This window comes from Symsagittifera roscoffensis, chromosome 5 (genome assembly GCF_963678635.1).
Source record: "Symsagittifera roscoffensis chromosome 5, txSymRosc1.1, whole genome shotgun sequence".
In the NCBI taxonomy this organism is placed as follows: domain Eukaryota; kingdom Metazoa; phylum Xenacoelomorpha; order Acoela; family Convolutidae; genus Symsagittifera; species Symsagittifera roscoffensis.
Genome location: NC_087066.1, coordinates 47,009,968 through 47,024,324, shown reverse-complemented (window position 1 = coordinate 47,024,324; position 14,357 = coordinate 47,009,968). Strand labels below are relative to the sequence as shown.

At 36.4% G+C, this 14,357-nt stretch overlaps 3 protein-coding genes across 10 annotated transcripts in view; 1 reads left to right on the top strand and 2 right to left on the bottom strand.

Annotated features, from left to right (window-relative positions):
- LOC134845881 (N-alpha-acetyltransferase 15, NatA auxiliary subunit-like) overlaps window positions 1-14,357 on the bottom strand; it is a 361,253-nt gene that overhangs the window by 125,689 nt on the left and 221,207 nt on the right. The window lies entirely within an intron of this gene.
- The window catches only part of LOC134845880 (X-linked retinitis pigmentosa GTPase regulator-like), a 409,218-nt gene that overhangs the window by 184,295 nt on the left and 210,566 nt on the right, over window positions 1-14,357 (bottom strand). The window lies entirely within an intron of this gene.
- Window positions 979-14,357, top strand: part of LOC134845663 (ATP-dependent translocase ABCB1-like) — a 40,241-nt gene continuing 26,862 nt past the window's right edge. For 2 of the 5 annotated variants that reach the window (XM_063862687.1, XM_063862692.1), the window contains exons 1-7: window positions 1,048-1,795; window positions 3,620-3,773; window positions 4,330-4,522; window positions 9,243-9,349; window positions 9,494-9,627; window positions 13,376-13,547; window positions 14,216-14,340. In XM_063862687.1, coding sequence (XP_063718757.1) covers window positions 1,563-1,795; window positions 3,620-3,773; window positions 4,330-4,522; window positions 9,243-9,349; window positions 9,494-9,627; window positions 13,376-13,547; window positions 14,216-14,340 — 1,118 coding nt within the window. In that variant the 5' untranslated portion in view covers window positions 1,048-1,562. Of the gene's footprint in view, window positions 1,001-1,047; window positions 1,796-3,603; window positions 3,774-4,329; window positions 4,523-9,242; window positions 9,350-9,493; window positions 9,628-13,375; window positions 13,548-14,215; window positions 14,341-14,357 lie in introns of those variants that run through there. The other 3 variants (XM_063862688.1, XM_063862690.1, XM_063862691.1) reach the window with 3 other exon arrangements.

The window sequence follows — 14,357 nt, the reverse complement described above, 5'->3', positions numbered from 1 at the left end:
AATAAAATAGAGAATAAAATTCTCATTTAAAGTTCGATAAAATTATAAATCGAGATACTCGAGAGACCCACACCTGAGGAAGTCTGGACTACAAGTACCCAAAGGACTACGGCAAAGACGACACTGACGCCCAAACCAGAAGTGCCGAAGTGGACACCATCAAGAGCGACCCATACATACAAATCAGCCATCGACCTTAGTAAGAAGATAAAATATTGATGAACAAAATAAGATTAGCTCAACCTTCCCTCATAAGTATATTTCTTTAAGCTGTTCCATTCGCTTATATAATCTAATTACCCAGTGCTTTGTATTTAACCAACTAATTAATTCATACCTTTTCTAACTATTGTTTCTACTCTACTTTTTGTCAAGACAATTTGACGATCTAAGGTGAGACTTATAACTTAGGATAAAATTACTAAGCATTCAACCAGCAATGAGCGCTTAGTAAAGTACGATACACGTGATATATTTTAAACTCACAAAATTTCCTTTAACTTCCATCACAAAGTGACCAAAACGCATTTTTCGAGCAATCAAAATTTTAGGAAAAATTGACGCAGCTATAAACTTTTCTTGCGGTTGTAACTCAGATACTTTAAGTCTCCCAGATACAATAAGACTATTTTATCAATTTTTGTCAGTCAAAAGAGTATTTTTGCAGAACAGTATCAATAAAATTTCTAAATTTCTTTGATAATTCCGATAGCTCGAATCGATCAAGATTCACTTTCAGAAGAAAAAAACATTTCCTTGCTATTGCTTCTTCAGTGAATTTTTTTAACAAAAAGGGAAACAAAGACACTTTTTGAAACTCCAAATCAAACAAATATTTTTTTAACTAGACAGAAAACAGTGGTTATAAGCGTGCAAATTATGTGTTCTACCTCAACCCTCAACCAAAAGCATACAATAGATGACCCGTTGTACACTAGGCGGAAAGCGCAGCTTTTAATCTCCATCTCTTTATAATTCCTGTCTGAAAAAAAAAGCAAACGTAAGTTCAATATTTCAAATTTTCGTTCGTTTAAAGAAAAGGTTTTACAGTTGAATAAGCCTTATACAGCCTGAATTTTTTTAACATCATGTCATTGGTAATATTTTTTTTTATATAACGTGATCAATGCCTAACAATTTTAGTTAGGATTTTATTATAACGATTACCTTTTTAGGCAGATTCTACGCTTTCATTTTGGTTAGGTTTACGCTTTCCTTTTTGGTAAGCTCTACGTTTTCATTTTCGCTCAGTTTTACGCTTTCTTTCCTTTTTGGTAACATTTACGCTTTCGTTTATGGTCAATTTTTACGCTTTAGTCTGAAAAGGTACTAACAATTTATTGACATACCAATTCCTATTTCAGGTTTGAAACCTTCCAATGTTTTCTTTCAGTTAGCCACAAAAAGTGCTGGAGGCTACAACAATTCATCTTTGAGAAAATAAGTATCGTAATCAGAAAAAAAGATGAAAAATCTTTTTCAAAATTTAAATTTTCACTCGAAAAAGTTATTGGCAAATCGATGGCACTAAGCATTTTTTATATCTCTTCTTAATAACCACAATGAACAACTTCACTATTTCTGAAAGCATCAGCAAACCGGAAAAAAAGTACGAAGTAACAGACAACAAACAAGAGAAAGACAACGATAAAAACGCCGAACCCGAAGAAGGCGCACATCACGCTGTTTCGCCCGATTCTAAATTTGATCCTAGTTCAGCTTCTCGACGCGAACATCACGAAATGGGGAAAACATATGAAGTAAAAAATGCTAACTTGAAGAGTGAAAACGTCATGTAAGTCTGAATCCTAAATAAGTAATTAGGTATTAGGTACGGTTCAGGTAGTGTTGGTGTGGCCGGGGTGGGGGGGGGGGGGGGGGGTGGTTCAGTTGGGTTTTTCAAGGGGGAGGGGAGTTGGTTCAGGCGGGGATGGCGGGGTTTTTAAGGTGTAAATGCTGGGGGGAGTTAATGGAAAGGTTGGTCCACCTCTAATTTTACACCCCCCCCCCCCAAAAAAAAAATCTAATAATTTATGAAAATTGTTGAAAGGAAAAAAAATCAGTTATTGCGCAACACAAAAAAGTAACAGTATGATCAAAATGGCGCAGAAACAAATTAAATTGAACAACAACTAACCAAATTTCAAAACGTAGAAAATACTTTATGTGCGGCGTTGAATTTCGCATCTCAATAAAGTAGGAAAAAATTGATTACAGCTGAGTTTCATTGTCAGTGTCTACAAAAAAGAAAAAAAAATGATTTAATTAATTTTATTGCCTCGAACAATTGTCATATTATAATCCATTTTAATTGATTGTAATCATTTTTTTTTTCATTTTTGTGGACGCTGACAATGAAACTCAATTATAATCGATTTTTTAAAGGAACTGCAATGCGGGTAGTCTATTACTGACAAAATTATATCAGAGTGAGTACCTTACATAGCCCAACAATTTTTAGGAAAGAACTAATCTCCAAACAATAGTAGAATTAATTTATTTTTCCATGATAGACTAAAAAATGTCGTTTTTACTGAAGTAATTTGTTTTATATAGCTGTAAAGATACTCTCAAGCTGCTCAAAAGCAAGTGGTAGCAAACTGAAATTTCCAGGATTTTTGCGCCTTAAAATTTAATTTTTCACTTTCCAAGCTTGCTATCAGTCAGCCAACATGAAAAAACTGAATACACACCAACAAAAACTGAAAACCTGCAAAAAACTACAAAACTTTTTAAAGTATTTGAAAAAATCAATACATCTTTCGTGCGCGCAGAGACGCAAGCTAAACTATTATTGAGACGCTTGATCAACAATTGCAACTATACTGTTCGCATCAAGAAACGACAACTCGCAAAATTTAGAGAGGCGCCAAAAAATTTGGACAGACATAAAATAAACAAAAAGAGCAATTTTTCTTTTTCTGCCAAAATTTTGCAGGCAATTTCGGTGCTTCAGAAAACCTTGAGACACAAACATGGTCTGATAAATCAGTTTTTGCATGGAAATTTTTTCCAAAATATGTCAATTGATCTTCTTAAATAAATCTGTCTGTCCAAACTCTTAGTTCAGAATTACAGATCGCTTGCTTTTTGAAAAAACTTTGTTTTTGTTATAATTATTAGCAAAAAATTGGAACTGACAGAAAAAATTAAAAAGAGCAATCTGCCAATTTAAGCAAATTTTGCTTGCAAGTTTGAGTTTTTTGGTGACCTTGACTCATTTTTTCTGTCTGAAAAGTTAGCTTTAGCATTTGAAAATTTTCTTAAATGATTGGTCATTTGCTCTTTTAATTGCTTCTGTCTGTTCCAACTTTTTGCAACTCTGTAAATTTCATAATTTTTTAACATTGTTTATTTTTACTTGTAAAAAAATTTCAAATAACTCGCCAGTTCTAACTTTCTGTAAATCTCTATTTATTTATAAAAATTACTCAATTACTCTCACAATTCGTTTTTGCATGGTATATGCTCTTATTTGTAATTCTTTTTAAATGCAAAATTCTGAGTAATTAAAAATCGTTTTTCCAGTTCCGCGGTAAAATCAAAATCTGCGAGCGCTGCCATAGTCGTGTTACGTTTTGAAATTTTTAATTTTTTATTAAGCCTAAAAATGATGTAGATCGACCTCTGTGATGACCCGAATGAACAGCGGAGAACCAACAGTAAAAATAATGACAAAAGAAGAGGTCAACGACCTCCAGGATGATGAGAAGAACGAAGAAGAGCAAGCCAATGGTCTCGGGTGGAAGACTCCACTGATATACCTGCAAATTGTGAGTAGATCCCTAAGAGAAATGATTACATTCAAGGATGTTTTGATTGATTGGAAAATGAATTGATTTTTAGATTTTTCTTTTGACGAAATAATTAGTGAACATTGCTCAACGGCATGAGAAAAAAAAACGCCATGAACGCAATTGATTCGTTTTGTGGTAAAGCAATCAATTGCTGGTGATCGCGGGGTGAAGGGAGTGGTAGGGGTAGCTTTTAAACCCATTTTTTTTACCCCTTTCTGTATACGATCTGCCAAGTTAGCTCTGTTTAATTTTTCTTCGAAGTAAGTCCAGTCCGTTCAATCGGAAAAAGACAAGTGTTTATCGATAAAAATAAATAAACTAATCGCTGTTGGTTTACATTTTTTTAGTCTGAGCTTGATAATTAAAATTCTCATTCTGAAAACCCAAATTCATTTTTTATTGAAATATTCGAAACGAAAACAGCTGACAGCTTCAGTGCTTGCAGAAAGCTATTTATAGCGCTGAGTGAATGGTTGGTTATAAGTACAGCGTTCAGCCAACCAGGGTGAGTATTTTGAGCATCTCGTTTCAGTTCCAGTTCGCGACCTTTCTTGACCTCTGTCTTCTGCTCGTTGGAATAGTGGCGTCTGTAGTGAGTGGAGTGGCGTTGCCTGTTCTGATCATCCTGTTTGGAGATCTGATTGAGCAGATGCTGGTGCCTCTGCAGGAACCTCAGATGTTGTCAGGAGACTCTTCCAACTCTACTGAGTTCGTGGTGTCTGGAGGTAGGTTACGTCGCAAAAAGTTGACAAATCATGAAGTAGACAATTTCTATATTAACCCATCAGACTCGAGAACAGGAAGCAAACTTGGAAAATGAATAATTATTAATTATTTCCTAAGTTTGTTTTCTGTTCTCGATTCTGATTGGTTAATTTAGTATTTGTCTTCTTTTTGATCGGTATGAAAAAAGCTTATCAACTTTTTGACCGCACTCCCTGGAAGTATTTTTTATACAACTCTGATTCAAGAGCGCAATTGTAGCAAAACTAACAATGGAAAAGTGTAAAAAAAAAATTTTCTACTCAACTCGCTCAAATTGTTCGTGAAGAAAACTGTAATTTGTGGAAAATTTTGTACGCCTTCATTCAAGAACGACTGATTTAAGAGCAAAAATTGTCTGAAAACTAAAGGTGGAAAGTGTTAAACAAAGCTTTCAATGACGGAGCCAAGTTCGGTTTTATACCTAAGCACATAATTGTGCTTTCACGCGTCTGGATTACAGATACATATTTTGGACCAAGTTAACATCCTCCCACTAAACACGTATTGATATTGCGAATGTTTGCTGTTTTCGCCAACATTCAGATGTCTTCAGATTAATTAGCGTTAGAAAAAATTTCCGAATAATTACACAAAAAAGTTTTTTTTTCAAGCTAAATTTCTTGCCAACTGTTGAAAAAAGAAAAACTTTCTCTCTTTTCCATTTAAACCCCACATTTGACTGTCAGTTTTGAAAAATATTCCTTGCGTTGTTATATTGTAGTGAACATTTTTCATGTTCAGCAAACCAACTTTTGTGAACACATCAACTATCTTAAGTCACGCATTCAGCCATAATAATGCGTAAGACAACTAAAAAAAGAGATTTGAAATGCGGGGGAAAGTGGGAAAGAGCAGAGCTTTCAACTAATGTTAGAAGACCTAAACTTTTGATGTTAATGTGCTTATCATGCAGTATCCGATTGCTACCATGTTTTGGAAAACAAATTTCAGTAGTCTTTCAGGAAAGATTTTGAATGGTGCGTGCTAGAAGGTAGCAGAAGCTATAAAGTACAGAACTCCCTAAAATAGCAAAAATTGTGCCGGAATCATTGATATTTTCAGATCACAAAGGTCTGATTTTTTTTCAGCTCTGAATCAGAAAGTAAGGGAGTTTATTTACTGGCTAAGACTTGTTCAGAATCTGAACGCATTTTTAAAACAAATTGTAGAAGATCATTTATGTCTAGGCCTCAAGCATTTTTGGGAAAGCGCAATGGTCAACAGGTCCTTTATCAGCCTTTCCAAGTTAGCCGAAAAGTGGAAAAAATTGACAGGATCCAGAACTCGCACGGAAACAAATAAACGAATCAAATAATAGATCTGTTAGGCTCATAACAACAACAAAAAAATTTTTTTTTGCCTATGAAAACCAATTTTTTAAAAAAAATCAGAGCTTTGTTTTGCTTTTATGCTAAGTACCTTTGGCCCGCTGAGATTAGAAAGCATCGCCTCCCGGATTTACTAGAAAGACTTAGCGTATTGCGTAAATGATAAGCACTTTGTCGTTACCTGCTAATTAAGTGGTAATTTCATTCCAAAGAAAATTAGCAAAGTAAGATTATCAATTGGACAGACAGGATAACACAAAAGTGTTAATTTCGAAAATTGGCAAATGCCTTTAAGACTTAATGAAGTAGATACAAAGATAATGACAGCCAGCTCAAAAACTGCTAGCGATAGCCTGTACCCTTATATTGATTAAATACCCTTCAGAGCTTGGTAGCAAAACCAACTCTGCGTACACACCAATAAAATAAAAAAAACCCTAAAAAGCAGCAAAAAGAATTTCAAGCTGAAATTTGTTTACTTAGATTAAAACTTTATTTAAAATATGAGTATTAATGGCGATATAACAAATAATAGAAGAAAAACTAAAGTCGCGGTGTTCTCTTTGTTTTGACCCGCAAATTCGAACACAAAGTCAGTGCTCGACCAAAAATCTTTGTATTCAATTGGAATACCCTAGCAGACAAATTCAAGTCTTAACTCGCTAGGTTCTAGTTTGCTTTTCGTGTTCCTTTTTTTGATAACAACAACTTTTAAAATTCCAACAATTTTTTTAGAGAGATCGAAGGTAAAATGATTTTCTCAATGAAAATATCAAAAATTGGCTCCTAGTTTTTTTTCGGTGTGAGCATTCTAGTTTTTAGTGCACAAGTTTTTTTTCTACAAGTGAGTTATTTCTCGATAAAAGAACTATAAAAAACTGTGCATTCAAAGTGAAACACTCAGTAAAAAAACTCTTTCCTTACAATTTTCTGATTTTTGTTGTTCTGAAGTTTTACAACACATAAGAAAAGCTCCTTGGATATGACGCTGCAGGTAACTGGCAACTTCGGACGCAGAAAAATTTGGTAATCATCTTTTTGATACATTATAGTGAGAAGTTTAAATAATTTGCTTTCATTGCTCTATAAAGTTAATTTTAGAAAAAACATGATGCCTAAAAGATATTGAAAAAAATATCTAAGAGAGTAAGAACTTGAAACTTATCTTTGTTTTAAATCGCTAAAATTGTGGTGTCTTCATAACATGGTGAAAAAAACTCCCTAGTTCGGATCACGCGAGCTATCAAACTTGAAAAAAACTGCGCAATTAGGCATCTAAAAAGAATTTCATAGCAGAGCTGCTGAATTACAGGAATTTCATAGTGATAGTATTTTGTTATTAAAGCTTTTTGGTTTCAAATTCAAGGCCGTTTTTCGAAAAAAAAAACTACATTTTTTTTATAAGCTATCTTACACGAGAAGATGCATGATGACCGGTTAGATAACGAAAAACTGAGAATTTACACAGTGAATGAGCGTAGAAAAAGTCCCCTTCGACGACTGGCTGACGTCACTTACTTTAATTTTACTCGTTTTTTATCGACTTGGACTAGCCAGTTGATTTTCCGGTCTGTTTAAGAGCTAAAAATCACGTTACCGTTTCTAGGCCATCGGCCAAATGACTTTTAATCAGCTTTTGTTTATATGCAAAAGTAACCTCATAGCTGCGTCTCGGATCCCCAGACTACGTCGTTTTTACTAAAAACACGGCTGTAAACCACAATTAGAAACAGTTTTAGTGACAGTCATATACTAGATCCATTAGAGACGGATTGAATCTTTCCTCGCCTCTAACTGCTCATGCTCTGAAACACTAAACCGATATCGAATTAACTTAAATAGGTTCCGGTCATCACAGTAGCTAAAATGTAGTCAACTTTTGCTAAAAGAGTCTCTGAGCAGCGGGCCTCCAATTCTAATCTCTCCCAGAAATAACTTCGTTATCTTTCAATTTATTCTCAATCGGGAGGGTTCGGAGCTGTCCCGAATGTCTCACTGGACGTTCCGTTCACATAGTCTTCCTAAAGTAAGCAACTTCCCGTGTCTTCGAGTCACGATAAGAGGCTTTGTTGTTCTAGTTTTCCGTCTCGTTATCGGCTGATGTGTGTTTGACACGTTGTTGTAGTCAAATTGGCCATTTATAGCATTTGTCAGAAATGTTCCAGTTCAAATCGAAAACTTGAAAATTCAAAACTTTGCAATATTCTGAGTCTCTTTTTCACTTCAAATTCGCTATTAAGGCCTTTAACATCTATTTCGTCGTGCACATTTCGTCGGTTTGAGCGGTTTTTTTAGACAATTACGCTCAAAATCTTGCTTCAAAATGAGCGGTTTGAGCGGTTTTTGAACAGTTTATCTAAAAAAAAACGCTCAAAAACCGCGCAAGATTTGAACGGTTTATCTAAAAAAAACGCTCAAAAACCGCGCAAGATTTAATAATAAATAGTCGAACACAGAAGGATTCGAACCCCCAATCTTGTGATTCGAAGTCAGACGCCTTATCCGTTAGCCAAAATGCGGCCCTGAAAATAGTGTCGCGCAGCGAAGCCAATAGAAATTACGCACCACAATGAATACTGAATACCACAATGAATACTGAATACCACAATGAATACTGAACACGTCTGTTAGATGGGAGGCTCCATTGGAGGCCAACAGAACGGGGCTGGTGGGGGTGCAAGAGGGGGGAAGTGTTCTGGTGGTCAGTGTGCCAGGTCCGGCTGGGTCAGCAGGCGGGAACCCAGGAATTTTTAGTGGGCCCGGTGCACTGCAGCAGGAAGCTGGAAGGGTCACTGGCGATGACGAGGGTGAGGGGGAGGGGGAGCCTATGTTTCACTCATTCAACTTCAATCAGTGAAACATAGGCTCACCCAAGCCTCTTTAGAAAAACTGAACTCTAAACGTTTAGGAAGACCGCTCAAAAACCGCTCAAATCTTGCTTGAAAAACCGTTCAAAAATCACCGCAAGAAATGAGCGGTTTTTGAGCGGTTTTTTAAGCAAGATCTGAGCGGTTTGAGCGGTTTTTCCAAAAAAAAACCGCCTAAACCGCTCAAATCTTGCTGGAAAACCGCTCAAACCGCTCAAATCTTGAGCGGTTTTTGAGCGGGATCTCGACCCGGGTTTTCTTTTACTTACGTAAATTAAATGTTGCTTTGACTAATTTTTACATCGGGCTAAACGGAATTGGAACCATGCTACTTTTAACGCTAGGTTTGTAACGGGACAACACTTCTAAGTGAGAATCGAGCTCAGTTTCAAATAAGTATTAGTCAGTCGTAAAATGATTATCATAAGATTTTTGTTCCAGTAACATATTGCTGTCTAATGAATTTTTTTTATTTGAATGTTTAGCTTCAGACATGGACAGCATGATGGCTCTATTCGAAGATGAGATGACCGACATCTGTATCAAAATGACAATTGTGGGCGCAGCTGTTTTCGTCGCATCCTACTTTCAGGTTTATCCATTTTACCCATTCCTAAATTTGTTTTCATACCATACATTACAACAGACTGTAGTTTATGTTTTTTTTTCAGTATGACTTTTAGTCAGTCCTGCAATGCTTTGCTGTTTTTTTTCAAAATCTTTTTTAATGATTTAGATCACGATGGTGACTTTGGCGGGTGAAAACATCCTGTTCCGACTGAGACAGGCTAACTTCAAAGCAGTGTTGAGACAGGACATATCCTGGTTCGACCAGCAGAAGACAGGCACCCTCGTCACCCGATTAGCAGAGTCAGTTATTTTAAGCAACCAGTTTTAAGCAAAAATTGAGCTCATTGCATACACATTTTAAAAAGATAGTTTTTTCATGCCTTTTTTAGACTGAATTTCGCAGTCGCGCCGCGGTTTCAAGTCGCGCCGTCAGTCTTTTCTTAGGTCACACCGTCAGTCTTTTCGTAAGTCGCGCCACTGAAGCCTTTTTGTAAGTCGCGCCGTCAGTCTTTCCTTAAGTCGCGCCGCTTAAAATTTTTATTTCGCGCCGTCTGTCTTTTCCCGCACTGAAATTTGATGGATAATAATCAACTGACTCTTTTCCAGTTTACCCCCTTTGTTTTTTGCTGAAAACTCAATAAATGAAAGTCTTTTTAAAATGAATTTTCATGTTACAAACTGCATTAAACAAGTCAGCGTGAACACGTGAACAAATTTTTACTACATTTCGTGCATGCAAAATGCCGTGAGCACATTTTATGAACAGTTTTTTCCCTTGACAAGGGGTTTATTTTTATGAAGTTTTTTTTCACAAGGGGTTGGATAAATGGAAAACAGCCCCATGTTTTGCATTTTTATAGTCTGTATCTCTAAAATTCGAAAGCATTCGATTATAATTGTGGGGGTTTTGATGGTCCTGGGGGAGGGGTAGTTTGGTAAAGGTGTGTGGGAGAAATGTAAAAAGTGGGACGGGGGCATAGTGGGGGACATGGCGGTTGGAGGTGATAGTGGGGGAAGTGGGTAGGTTTACTGGGGGACGTGGGTGACATGGGGAAGTGAGTAGTGTCGCCCCTCCCTTTACGACCCCCCCCCCCCCAGAGCTACAACCCCATTCATTCTCCCCCGCTATGCTCAAAAAAGAGACGGGCATAAAGGAGGACGTCGGGACGTGGGGCACAGCGGTAGACATGATGGTAGGGGGTCACAGGGGAGTGGCCGACAAGGAGGGGGCGGCGTATCGTGGGAGACTGGGAGGCATTGATCCGTCATCAAAAATCCAATATAATTGGTTTTTATCCATGAAACTTTGGTGCGGGGTCGTAAGTCGCGCTGTAAGTTTTTTCGCGAGCCGCGCCCTTTGTCTTCACGTAAGTCTCCGCATCCAGTTTATAATCGATTATAATATGATTTTAGTACCAGTCTTACAAAAATTGAGAAACAATTGATTTTAATCAATAAATAATTGATTATAATTTCTCTTTTGATCAATTATAATACATTTTAATTGGTTATAATCGATTATCTTTACCCAAATTTCTATTGTATTTGTTTTGCAGAAAAAATCCCTTATAATCAATTATAATTGTTTATGATCCCTTTTGTTTGCCTCTTTTGTCTTCGCCCTTCCACCCGAATTCTTTATATCTTATGCATTTCGTAGACGTTGGTTTATATAAAAAATGGAAAAACTAATTTAACAGTTTTCAAATCAATTCAAACTTTATTTTTCATTTCTTGATATACTTGGGTTTCTTGATTATACTTGTTTCTTGATGCACATTTTAGGTTTTTTTACTACCAAGTATAAGCTTACTGCTTTAGTTTCATGATTTATATAGAAGAGTTATATTTCACCTAAAGCGGGATTCTTTCAACTAATATGAAGGGATTTCTATGAAACTTTTGTTTCGTGGTAAAATTTTGTGTTCAAATGAACCCAAACTTGATTATACTTGGGTTTTTTGATTATACTTGTTTCTTGATGCACATTTTAAGTTTTTTTACTACCAAATATAAGCTCACTGCTTTAGTTTCATGATTTATATAGAAGAGTTATATTTCACCTACCGCGGGATTCTTTCAACTAATATGAGGGGATCTCTATGAAACTTTTGTTTCATGGTAAAATTTTGTGTTCAGATGAACCAAAGAGTGACAAGACATCTCACTTTCAGAGGTTTTTGACAAAAAAAAATGATTATAATATATTATAATAGATTATAAGAAATTATAAGAAATTATAAGAGGTTTTCGGAAAAATTAGATGAAATTATAATTGATTATAATTTATTATAATGCCACAAAAAATGTTATCATTATAATGGGTTAAAAATGTCACGTTTAAGCATCTAAATTTGGCGCGTATAATTAATTATAATTTTGATAAAAGTTCAATCATAATTGTAGTATAATCGATTATTTTCTCTTTTACTGAGTGGGGTCGCGCAAAAATTGTATAAACGATGTGACGCCCCCTCCCCCCAAAACTCCAAAAAAGTCAAAGACTTGGACATGAAAGAAGAAGTTACACATGATGGCAGACAAAAGTCCAAAAAGATATAACGCGCAAAAGTATTGGACTGATATATCATATAAGGGGCCTAGGAAATTAGACGACAAGCAAATTAGACAGATGCTTCAAAAACGAAACTAGACGAAAATTCTTTTTTTACAGATCTGGCATTTTAGACGAAAAAGCTATGAAAAGGAAAAAGCCAACGAACATTTTTTTAAGAGTCAAGTTTCACAAATACAAGAAGAACATATAATTTCAATACCTATCAAAACAATTCGTTTAAATGAACATAAAATGTCAAATTCGAAAATTACAGGAGAGTTTTGAATTGAAGAAATTATGCATGGTTGACTTATAAAATTTTTGGCCGACGAAATTTAACTGTTAACTGCAAACAATTTTATTTTACTCACGCAATTTGTCTGCAAACAAGTTTAATCTCTCTCACTTTCGTCTATTTTCTCACAATTGCAGTTTTGCGTTGCGAAATCGTCTAATTTCCCTTTAAGTACCTCCGTCTAATTTCCTTATTGTCTAATTTCTCAACCCCATCATATAGATAGAGCAAGTAAAAGCACAATAACTGCACAAACAAGATGAAAGTGAAGCATCCATGTAAAAATAACTGTTTCAAGATAATTACTAGTGATAATCAGGCCAATAGTTTAGTTTCTTTGTCACATGACGCAACTCGTTTGCATAAACTACTCTCTATCTATGATTGTTATTTACTTTTTTTCAAGGTGGCGGCGTCAGTCTATTCTTATGTCACGCAGCCTCTTTGTCTTTTAATAAGTCGGGCCGCTTGAGTGTTTTCTTAGGTCGCGCCGCTTAAGTTTTTTTTGTAAGCTGCGCCGCTTAAGTTTTTTTTTCGTCAATTGACGACGCAACTTACGAAAAAGCTGACCGCGCAATTTACGAAAAAATGGACGGCGCAACTTACGAAAAACCGACAAGGCGACTTAAAAGACTAAAGCGGCTCTAGTTAAGGAAAGAGTTGAGCGGCACTTTATACGAAACGACTTAATTGACTCACAAAAATACTGACGTCGCGACTTGAGAAAACATTTAAAAGGCGCGACATAAAAGACTGACGGCGCGATTTGAGAAAAAAACAGATGTCAGTTAAGAACAAACTTAACCGGCGCGACTCAAGAGAGAATGACGGCGTGACCTAAGAAAAGACTGAAGGCGCGACTGAAGAAAAACTGTTGGTTTTTTGCTCAGTGGCGCAGGTCGAGGCGGTTTGTCCGAGTCGCGCCGGTAGGGAATTGGCTATTTACAATCGCGCCGGCGGTTGCGCCACTTCTCAATTGCCAAGTTTTGTTTGCGTTGGGCTGAAATAGCCAAATACGGGTCGCGCCGCTCTTTTCTTAAGTCGAGGACCTCAACCCTGGCAACATCATTGAACAACACTGACCATCTTTCTTGAATTGGTTATTTTGCCTTGTAAATTAACATCCTTAATCATATCACTCTTTTTCTGAAGGAAACATTATTTCGACAAAATTTAGAAAAAAAATCAATTTGCAGTGACACAGAGAAAATCAGACAGGGCATATCGGACAAGATAGCGATCTGTGTACAGCACAGTGCAACATTCATTAGTGGTTTTGTCATCGCCTTCGTGTATGGACCCAAAATGGCGGGAGTCATGTGTATCATTCTACCCCCTCTCGCAATAGGCGGCATGGGATTCGCCAAAGTAAGTCTTTGATTGAATGGTTCAGCTTTTCATGCTTTTTAGGTTCTTAAACTAACAATCCCCTCACCCGCTCTAATTGTGGTGATTTCATATTGGTTGATTTTTCCAAATGCGTGATTTTTGATGAAACATGAAAAACAAACGTTTTCAGATTATTTGATTTGTTCATTATACCAAATTTCATTACAATGTGTCCACCGACCTTTTATTCAGTTTCCAATTTTTGTTTTCTTTATTTTAACTCAGAATATAGTTCATCCACCTTGAGAAAAAGTCACTTTTTCAAAGTGTTCTACTTGAATTCTTTGAAGTTAATGGAAAACTAGCGTGCATTTTTGCCTTGATTAATAATAATACATGCGGCTTCAAATAGCTTTAAGTTTTTCAAAAAAGAAAGGTTGGCATCTGATGAGCTGTCACAATGAATGTTGGGCAGATCTTGAAAGTTTTGACCTCTATATCATATCATAAATCTTTGAAAATGCAGTTTTTATTGAATGCCTATTTTCATTAAGTGCCTGTTCTCGCATAAAACTTAAAACTAGACTAGACAAGACCATTATTGTGACAAAATTGTCGGTACAAACGGCTCTTCTTTGGGCTAAGCTAGCGCGCTCTATGTCTGCTAATTAGTTGCGACGTCTTTTTTCTGCAAACTTGTGTTGTAGGTCAGTGGGGATGCTTCGGCGGATGAGCAGCGGGAGTACGGGGAGGCGGGGGCGGTGGCCGAGTACACTCTCTCCTCCATCCGAACTGTGGTCGCATTCGGAGGAGAGCCACGAGAGATCAAATTGTGAGCATTACGAGGCC